Genomic DNA, 10,461 nt, shown 5'->3' on the forward strand with positions numbered 1-10,461 from the left:
CGAAGGGCCGAATGGCTTCCTCCTGCACCTATTTTCTATGTTTCTATGTTTCTATGAAGAGTTGAGGTATTTTCCCCAGTCCAAGTCTATATCTACCCACAGTAAACAGTATCTTAAAAATAGTGTGGAAGTTACAGGCTGTGACCTGTTCTCATGTCATTATTTAAAAACTAAACCAAACACTGTTGATGTTGTTTCCGTCTCTTTGCTCGTGATTGAGACACAACACGCTGGAGTAACTCAGCGGGTCAGGCAGTATTTCTGGAGAGAAAGAATGGGTGATGTTTCGGGCCGAGACCTTTCTTCAGATTGGATTGGATTCCAGTTGGGTTCACTTTAGCTCGGAGACACAGCGCGGAAACGGGCCCATCGGCCCACCGAGTCCTCGCCGACCAGCGATCCCTGTACACTAGTTCCATCCTATGCACACCAGGGACAATTTACAGGGGCCGATTAAGCTACAAACCTGGAGTGTGGGAGGAAACCGGAGCTCCTGCAGAAAACCCACGTGGTCACAGGGAGTGCCCCTGCTCCCCTTGGTGACAAAACAGTACCAAAGTAAATTAAATCACCTCTTCCACAGACCATTGTGGGATGAATACACAAGTGTGGTCAACGACTTTGGGCTGAATCACCTGCAGCTCATCACCGACAATCCTAAGGAGCTAGTGGTGGACTTTAGGAGGAGAGGAACAACCCTGTCCCCTGTCTCCATCAATGGTGTGGATGTGCAGTTTTCCAGGGAGTACAAGTACCTTGGAGCTTGCGTAGGGTAAACTGGACTGGTCCAGGAACGCTGAGGCCCGGTACATGAAGGGACAGAGCCGGCTGGACTTTCTGAGGAGGGTGTGGATATTCCGACTGATTTGTTCCGTTTGCCCGCGTTTGGCCCACACATCCCTCTAAACCTTTCCGATCCTTGCTCTCATTCAAATCCCTTTAAAATGCTGTTATAGTAGTTCTTTCAGGCAGATTGTTCCACAAACCCACCACCCTCTGAGTGAAAAAGTTGCCCCTCACGGTCCAAAGAAATGTTTATCCACGCACACCTGTAAAACTATGTCAATAGACAATAGACAATAGGTGCAGGAGTAGGTAGGCAAAAGTGCTGGAGAAACTCAGCAGCATCTATGGAGCGAAGGAAATAGGCAACGTTTCAGGCCGAAACCCTTCTTCAGACTTCAGGTGCAGGAGGAGGCCATTCAGCCCTTCGAGCCAGCACCGCCATTCAATGTGACCATGGCTGATCATCTCCAATCAGTACCCCATTCCTGCCTTCTCCCCATATCCCCTGACTCCGCTATCTTTAACAGCCCTGTCCAGCTCTCTCTTGAAAGTATCCAGAGAACCGCCCTCTGAGGCAGAGAATTCCACAGACTCACAACTCTCTGTGAGAAAAAGTGTTTCCTCATCTCCGTTCTGAATGGCTTACCTCTTATTCTTAAACTGTGTGTGGCCCCTGGTTCTGGACTCCCCCAACATCGGGAACATGTTTCCTGCCTCTAGCGTGTCCAAGCCCTTAACAATCTTATATGTTTCAATAAGATCCCCTCTCATCCATTCTAAACTCCAGAGTGTACAAGCCCATGTCCTCCAGATTCCCCTACCCTGGATAAAAGACTGTGTTTCACCTTATCTATTCTCCTCATGATTTCATCCACTGCTATAAGATCGCTCCTCAACCTCCTATGCTCCAAAGACTGATGGAATGAATGTATGAATTATACCTTATTGTCATGTGTGCTTAGATACAGTGAAGTTCTTTGTCTTTGCATGCAATGCACAGATTAGAGTAAAGAGCCCAGCGTTATAAAGTACTCATTATAGTCTCAATGCTCTCTCTTTGTTTGAGGTCTGTAGGCACTGGGCCAGCACTCGCTGGAGTTTAGAAGGATGAGGGGCAGACTTAATTGAAACATACAGAATAATGAAAGGCCTGGATAGAGTGGATGTGGAGAGGATGTTTCCACTAGTTGGTGTGGAGTGTGGGAGGAAACCGGAGCACCCGGAGAAAACCCACCGAGGGGGGAGGGGGGGGGGGGGGATCACGGGGAGAACGTGAAAACTCCTTACAGACAGCACCCGTAGTCGGGATCTAACCTGGGTCCCTGGCGCTGTGAGGCAGCAACTCTACCCCTGTGCCACCTGGGTGGTGAACCTGTGGAATAGGTGACGTTTCGGGTCTCGACCCTTCACCTTTTCACCCAGAGAGTTGTGAATTTGTGGGATTCCCTGCCACAGAGGGCAGTGGAGGCCAAGTCAATGGGAACTTGAAAAGTGGAGATGAACAGGTTCGTGGTTCATAGAAACATAGAAAATAGGTGCAGGAGGAGGCCATTCAGCCCTTCGAGCCTGCACTGCCATTTATTGTGATCATAGCTGATCGTCCCCAATTAATAACCCATGCCTGCCTTCTCCCCATATCCCTTGACTCCACTAGCCCCAAGAGCTCTATCTAACTCTCTCTTAAATCCATCCAGTGACTTGGCCTCCACTGCCCTCTGTGGCAGGGAATTCCACAAATTCACAACTCTCTGGGTGAAAAGGTTTCGGGTTGAGACCCTATTCCTTCGCTCCACAGATGCCGCCTCACCCGCTGAGTTTCTCCAGCATTTTTGTCTACCTTCGATTTTTCCAGCATCTGCAAGATTCTCTCTCCATTAGCGCTATTTGGCTTACAACTGTCCCCGAGGTCTTTGTAGGCTTTAGTCTGATGCAATATGTCCCTGGCTTTCCTTAGATTACCACTCACGCCTCCTTTATCTCATTGACCCATTTTCTGACAGATAAATTTTTGATGAGTTTTATCAACTTGCAGTTAAAACATCTGTCACAAGGATCGACGGACATATCTCCGGTTTATTTTTCTTCTCTCTTTTTTATATCTGTCTTTTTCTTCATTCTTTCCTTTTTACTCTTTTTCTCGTTTATGTATCACAGAGAAGGTTCACCAGACTGATTCCTGGGATGTCAGGACTTTCATATGAAGAACGACTGGATAGACTCGGCTTGTACTCGCTAGAATTTAGAAGATTGAGGGGGGATCTTATAGAAACTTACAAAATTCTTAAGGGGTTGGACAGGCTAGATGCAGGAAGATTGTTCCCGATGTTGGGGAAGTCCAGAACAAGGGGACACAGTTTAAGGATAAGGGGGAAGTATCCTGTACCTGCCTTCTCTCCATACCCCCTGATCCCTTTAGCCACAAGGGCCACATCTAACTCCCTCTTAAATATAGCCAACGAACGGGCCTCAACTACCTCCTGTGGCAGAGAATTCCACAGATTCACCACTCTCTGTGTGAAAAATGTTTTTTCTCATCTCGGTCCTAAAAGATTTCCCCTTTATCCTTAAACTGTGACCCCTTGTTCTGGACTTCCCCAACATCGGGAACAATCTTCCTGCATCTAGCCTGTCCAACCCCTTAAGAATTTTGTAAGTTTCTATAAGATCCCCCCTCAATCTTCTAAATTCTAGCGAGTACAAGCCGAGTCTATCCAGTCTTTCTTCATATGAAAGTCCTGCCATCCCAGGAATCAGTCTGGTGAACCTTCTCTGTACTCCCTCTATGGCAAGAATGTCTTTCCTCAGATTAGGAGACCTAAACTGTACGCAATACTCCAGGTGTGGTCTCACCAAGACCCTGTACAACTGCGGTAGAACCTCCCTGCTCCTATACTCAAATCCTTTTTGAGTATAAGAGCCCAGTGTGTGGGATGGTGATGTTGGATTTAAGTGTCAGGTCTGTGTTGTGAATGGGAGGAGGAAGGGGAAGGGTTAAAGGAACAGTTTGGAGGGTGTGATTGCCGAGGTGTGTGTGTGTGTGTAGCAACAGGCATTAGGGGCGGATCTGTGACACACACACACACACACAGCCCGGGCTGCAGCGCTCTGGAGCCGGGGACAGCCGCGGGCTGCGATCGCTACCCTCTCATCCTCTCCCCTCTCATCCTCTCCCCTCTCATCCTCACCCCTCTCATCCTCACCCCGGGAGGAGGCAGCAGCTGTGGAGCTACAGGGAGGCTGGGACAGGGACCCAGCGGCTGCCTGTGTGTGGCACAGTGTAGCTGGAACACACACACACACAGAGACGGGACAGCGGTAAGCGGAGCTCGTTCAACCTCGCCCACAGTCGCCTGCCCTCGGCACTGCTTGCTGCCCACTCGCAGTCTCTCCCCACTCTCTCTCATCTCTCTCTCTACTCCCCTCTCTCTCTCTCCCTCTCTTTCCTTCCCCCACTTTCTCTTTCTTTCTCTCCCCACTATCTCTCTCTCTATCTCTCAACCACTCACTCTCTTTCCCCCCACGTTCTCTCTCTCTCTCTCTCTCTCTCTCTCTCTCTCTCTCTCTCTCTCATCTCCTCTCTCTCTCTCATCTCGTCCTCTCTGGTCGTCTATCTCTCCGCTCCTTTCTCTCTCTCTCTCTCTCTCTCTCTCTCTCTCTCTCCCACTCTCTCCCCACTTTCTCTTTCTCTCCCTCCACTCTCTCCCTCTACCTCTCCCCCCCACCACTCTCTCTCTACCCCCAATTTTCGCACTCTCTCTCTCTCCCCACTCTTTCTCTACCTCCTCTTTCTCTCCCCCCATTCTCTCTCCCATATCTCTCTCTCCCCCTCTCTCTCTCCCCCACTCTCTCTCTCTCTCCCTCTCTCTCTCCCCCTCCTCACTCTCACCTCCTCCCCCCCCCCTTTCTCTCTTTCGTCCTCTCCTCTCTCATGCACTATTTCTCCCTCTCCCCCCTCTCTCTCTCTCTCTCTCCCCCCTGTTCTCTCTCTCCCCCCCCTCTTTCTCTTCCCCCCCCCTTTCCCCCCTCTCTTCCCCCTCTCTTCCCTCTCCTCCTCCCTCCCTCTCTCCCCCCCCACTCTCCCCCCTCTCTCTCTCCCCCCCACTCTCACTCTCTCCCCCCCCCCCCACTCTCTCTCTCTCTCTCTCTCTCCTCTTTAAGAGCAAGGAGGTCCTACTGAATTTGTACAGGGCCCTGGTGAGACAGCACCTGGAGTATTGCGTACAGTTTTGGTCTCCTAATTTGAGGAAGGACATTCTTGCTATTGAGGGAGTGCAGCGTAGGTTTACTGGGTTAATTTCCAGGAAATGGCGGGACTGTCATATGATGAAAGAATGGGTTGACAGGGCTTGTATTCGCTGGAATTTAGAAGGATGAGAGGCGATCTTATAGAAACATACAACATTCTTCAGGGTGGATGCAAGAAACATGTTCCTGATGTTGGGGGAGTCCAGAACCAGGGGCCACACACACAGTTTAAGAATAAGGAGTAAGCCATTTAAAACGGAGACGAGGAAACACTTTTTCACACAGAGAGTGATGAGTCTGTGGAATTCTCTGCCTCAGAGGGCGGTGGAGGCCGGTTCTCTGGATACTTTCAAGAGAGAGCTAGATAGGGCTCTTAAAGATAGCGGAGTCAGGGATTATGGGGAGAAGGCAGGAACGGGGTACTGATTGGGGATGATCAGCCATGATCACATTGAATGGCGGTGCTGGCTCGAAGGGCCGAATGGCCTCCTCCTGCACCTGTTGTCTATTCTTCTTCCTCGTGTCCGGCCATCTTCTATATCAGGTCTTTCCGGTCGGTCAGTGACGGTCGACGGTCGGTAGTTGCAGAATCGGCTACCGTGACTCAGTCGGTCACTGTGGTCCAGTCCCTGCCGTCAGCATTGCCCGGGATGTGCCACGTGGACGCTTCTGCTTGCATCCCTGTTGTCTATTGTCGATCAAGGAGACGGTGGAGCCCACAATGGTCCATTGTTGTCTGTGGGGAGATGTAAATGAGTTCCAGTGTACGGTGAAACTCGGCAGGATGACAGTGAAACTAGTATAACGGCTGGTGTGGGGAAAGGGATGGACACACTGATCTGTTCTGTATTCATGCCTACTATGTTCTGTTGTGCTGAAGCAAAGCAAGAATTTCATTGTCCTATCTGGGACACATGACAATAAACTCTCTTGAACTTGAACTTGAACTCTCAGTCAGAAGACGTGTTGCAACGTGAAACGTCACCTATTCCTTTTCTCCAGAGATGCTGCCTGACCCGCTGAGTCACTCCAAGATGTGCCTGGATATCCAGTCCTTTAACAAACCCTGCCGGTCCCTATCCTACACACGCACACGCACACACACACACGCACGCACACACACACACACCACACACACGCACACACACACACACACACACACACACACACACACGCACACACACACACACACACCACACACACACACACACACACACACACCACACACACACACACACGCACACACACACCACGCACACACACACACACACACACACACACACGCTGCCTGCCCCGCTGAGTTACTCCAGCTTTATGCCCCCTTTCTTCAGCGTAAACATTGGAATGACATTGGCAGGGAATTCCACCATCCTCATTGAAACTTACCGAATAGTGGATAGAGTGGATGTGGAGTGGTTGTTTCCACCAGAGATTCTCTGACCACAGGCCACAACCTCAGAATAAAAGGGCGTACTATTAGAAAGGAGATGAGGGGAATTTCTTTAGTCAGAGGGTGGTGAATCTGTGGAATTCATTGCCACAGAAGGCTGTGGAGGCCAAGTCAGTGGATATCTTTAAGACAAAGATAGATAGATTCTTGATTAGTACGGGTGTCAGGGGGAGAAGGCAGGAGAATGAGGTTAGGAGGGAGAGATAGATCAGCCATGATTGAACGGCGGAGTAGACTTGATGGGCCGAATGGCCTAATTCTGCTACCATCGAGGGGATCTATCGCAGTCGCTGCCTCAAAAAGGCTGGCAGTATCATCAAGGACCCACACCATCCTGGCCACACACTCATCTCCCCGCTACCTCCAGGTAGAAGGTACAGGAGCCTGAACACTGCAACAACCAGGTTCAGGAATAGCCACTTCCCCACAGCCATCAGGCTATTAAACTCAACTCAAACAAAACTCTGAACATTAATTTTGAATTGAAAAAAACTCAATGTCAGAACAACTCTTAAAAGTATGTGCATAGCAATCTGTGGTGTGAGTTTGTGGAATGGTCTGGAACAGGAGATAAAACTTAGCACAAGCATAATTCGGTTTAAAAAGATGTACAAAAACACTTGTTTAAAAGGATATTGGGATGAGGATAGGTGATTGTGAGTGGGATATTTGTTATACTGATTGTATTGGGAAGGGTGATTATAGAGTGATGGGTTGTATATATGACTAAGATACTGTCTAGTATATGAGGGGGTTTTCTTTTCTTTTTCTTTTTTTCTTCTTTGTATGGCTTTGTAAATATTTGATTAGTGTATAAATGTAAATAATTTGGTGTACATATAGCTGCTGGTGTACATATGGTGTACATATACCCATATAACCATATAACAATTACAGCACGGAAACAGGCCATCTCGACCCTTCTAGTCCGTGCCGAACACGTATTCTCCCCTAGTCCCATCTACCCGCGTTCAGACCATAACCCTCCATTCCTTTCCCGTCCATATAACTATCCAATTTATTTTTAAATGATAAAAACGAACCTGCCTCCACCACCTTCACTGGAAGCTCATTCCACACAGCCACCACTCTCTGAGTAAAGAAGTTCCCCCTCATGTTACCCCTAAACTTCTGTCCCTTAATTCTCAGGTCATGTCCTCTTGTTTGAATCTTCCCTACTCTCAGTGGGAAAAGCTTATCCACGTCAACTCTGTCTATCCCTCTCATCATTTTAAAGACCTCTATCAAGTCCCCCCCTTAACCTTCTGCACTCCAAAGAATAAAGACCTAACTTGTTCAACCTTTCTCTGTAACTTAGTTGCTGAAACCCAGGCAACATATAGCTGCTAAATTTGTATAAGATAATTACAAGCAGTTGAATAAGGGGTGGGAATTAATAAGCTTTGGGTTCTTCCTGCTCCTTTTCGGACACATACAATTTCATTTATTTATAGATATTGTTTATGACACTTTATAAATATTCTTGTTTTGTTTTTTGTATGCTGTTTCACACTTGCTTTTTATTCTTTTATTCTGTTCGAAATAAAGAATTAAACAAATAAATAAATAGCCCATTATCAGTTTATTTGCACTTTATTCATAGAAACATAGACAATAGGTGCAGGAGTAGGCCATTCGGCCCTTCGAGCCTGCACCGCCATTTGATATGATCATGGCTGATCATCCAACTCAGTATCCCATCCCTGCCTTCTCTCCATACCCCCTGATCCCTTTAGCCACAAGGGCCACATCTAACTCCCTCTTAAATATAGCCAATGAACTGTGGCCTCAACTACCTTCTGTGGCAGAGAATTCCACAGATTCACCACTCTCTGTGTAAAAAATGTTTTTCTCATCTCGGTCCTAAAAGACTTCCCTCTTATCCTTAAACTGTGACCCCTTGTTCTGGACTTCCCCAACATCGGGAACAATCTTCCTGCATCTAGCCTGTCCAACCCCTTAAGAATTTTGTTCGTTTCTATAAGATCCCCCCTCAATCTTCTAAATTCTAGCGAATACAAGCCGAGTCTATCCAGTCTTTCTTCATATGAAAGTCCTGCCATCCCAGGAATCAGTCTGGTGAACCTTCTCTGTACTCCCTCTTTGGCAAGAATGTCTTTCCTCAGATTAGGAGACCAAAACTGCACGCAATACTCCAGGTGTGGTCTCACCAAGACCCTGTACAACTGCAGTAGAACCTCCCTGCTCTTATACTCAATGTGTGTATATATATTCAATGGTATATGGACACACTGATCTGTTCTGTATTCATGCCTACTATATTCTGTTGTGCTGAAGCAAAGCAAGAATTTCATTGTCCTATCTGGGACACATGACAATAAACTCTCTTGAATCTTTTCTCATTTATGGAAGGAACAATGTTTTAAAGACTTTCCCGCTTCTTGTTTCAGGGCTCGGTGGAGATGGGATTTTCTAGGATACAGCTTGGAGTGTTGGCTTTGTTGGGGTTTGGATTTGTCAACATTTTCTTGAACTGGTACCCCGGGAACAGGCTCCAGTTTCCCACTCGGAGACCGGGCACGACCAGCGGTTACAACAGGAGTCTGAGCGACTCCGGGAAGCCCAGGAACGTCACCCTGCTCAACATCTCCCCCTCCTTCACCAGCTTCATCCCGGTGAAGACCAGCTTCTGGAACCGGAGGCTGCACCAGGCGCTGCAGAGGTTGTCCGAGCTGCGTGCGGGAGGAGCGGTGGACTTCACCCCGCCGCGGGGCTGCCGGCCGGTGGGCTTGGAGGCGGAGATCGCCAACGCGGACTCCTACTCGCTGCCCCACCGCGACTTTGTGCGTTACATGGACTGCAAGGACCAGCGGCAACTGATCGACCACCGGGACAAGTGTGTCGATAGCGGCCACGGCGTTTTCCTCCTGCTGGCCATCAAGTCCATGGCGGGCAACTTTGAGCGCCGGCAGGCTATCCGGGAGACTTGGGGCATGGAGACGGCAGCAGCCGGCAGTGGCAGCCAGATCCGGACGGTCTTCCTTCTGGGCTCAGCCGACGACTTGGGGCAGGGGCCGGACCTGCAGCCCCTGGTCAACGTGGAGGACCAGATGCATGGGGACATCCTGCAGTGGGACTTCAGGGACTCCTTGTACAACCTCACTCTGAAGGACCACCTCTTCTTGGGTTGGGCCAGCGCCCGCTGCCCCCTGGCCCGCTACGTCTTCAAGGGGGATGATGATGTGTTTCTCAACACCCCGGTTGTAGTGGAGTATCTCCGCTCCCTCAACGGCAGCAAGGAGCTCTACGTGGGACAGATGATTAAGAACGCCAGTCCGTTGCGGGACACCAAGAGCAAGTACAACGTCCCCCTGTCGTTCTATGATGGGGCGTACCCCCCTTACATGGGGGGAGCGGGCTTTTTATACTCAGGCCACCTGGTCCCATCTCTCTACGCCATCTCCCACGCCATCCCCTTCTACCCCATCGACGACGTCTTCACCGGGATGTGCTTCAGCGCGCTGGGCATCAGCCCGATCAACCACCAGGGATTCCACACCTTCGACATCCAGCCTCAGGACCGGGACAACCCTTGCGCCCACGCCGGGGTCCTGCTGGTCCACCAGCGCGGCCCAAGCCAGACCACCCGCCTCTGGAGGGCACTCCGACAGCCGGACCTCCGCTGCTAGCCAGCCCGGCCAACACCCACCACCCCGACTGGCAACTGGTGGCTCACTGGTGGAGTCGCTGCCAGATTCAGGGGCGGAAATCCTGGGGGGGACAGGGGGGATATGCCCGGCCCTCCCTGTTTTTAGAGGGGGGGGGGGGGGCACGTCCCCTATTTTTTGTAATCTGGATAATCCGAGAGGGACCATTGAGGGCGGTACCATGATGATTCAGTGCAATGATTGGAGGAGGGAGGTGTCGGTCATTGGGGGGGGGGTGGGACTCAGGATAGAGCGCGGTGATTGGGGGAGGGAGACGTGCCCAGGTCGTAGGGTCACAAGCGGGTCAAAAAC

General features: G+C 49.9%; 1 protein-coding gene across 1 annotated transcript; it reads left to right on the forward strand.

Moving 5' to 3' along the window:
- Window positions 1–3,851: 3,851 nt before the first annotated feature.
- On the forward strand, window positions 3,852–10,373 carry LOC116967801 (N-acetyllactosaminide beta-1,3-N-acetylglucosaminyltransferase 2-like). The gene is made up of 2 exons (XM_033014405.1): window positions 3,852–4,101; window positions 8,893–10,373. The coding sequence occupies exon 2, from the start codon at window positions 8,905–8,907 to the stop codon at window positions 10,129–10,131; it is 1,227 nt and encodes a 408-aa protein (XP_032870296.1). The 5' UTR covers window positions 3,852–4,101; window positions 8,893–8,904; the 3' UTR covers window positions 10,132–10,373.
- The last annotated feature ends 88 nt before the right edge of the window (window positions 10,374–10,461 follow it).

This window comes from Amblyraja radiata, chromosome 41 (genome assembly GCF_010909765.2).
Source record: "Amblyraja radiata isolate CabotCenter1 chromosome 41, sAmbRad1.1.pri, whole genome shotgun sequence".
NCBI classification, from domain to species: Eukaryota; Metazoa; Chordata; class Chondrichthyes; order Rajiformes; family Rajidae; genus Amblyraja; species Amblyraja radiata.

Coding starts and splice junctions, on each gene's coding strand:
- LOC116967801 (XM_033014405.1), top strand. CDS start 8,905: ATGGGATTTTCTAGGATACAGCTTGGAGTGTTGGCTTTGTTGGGGTTT.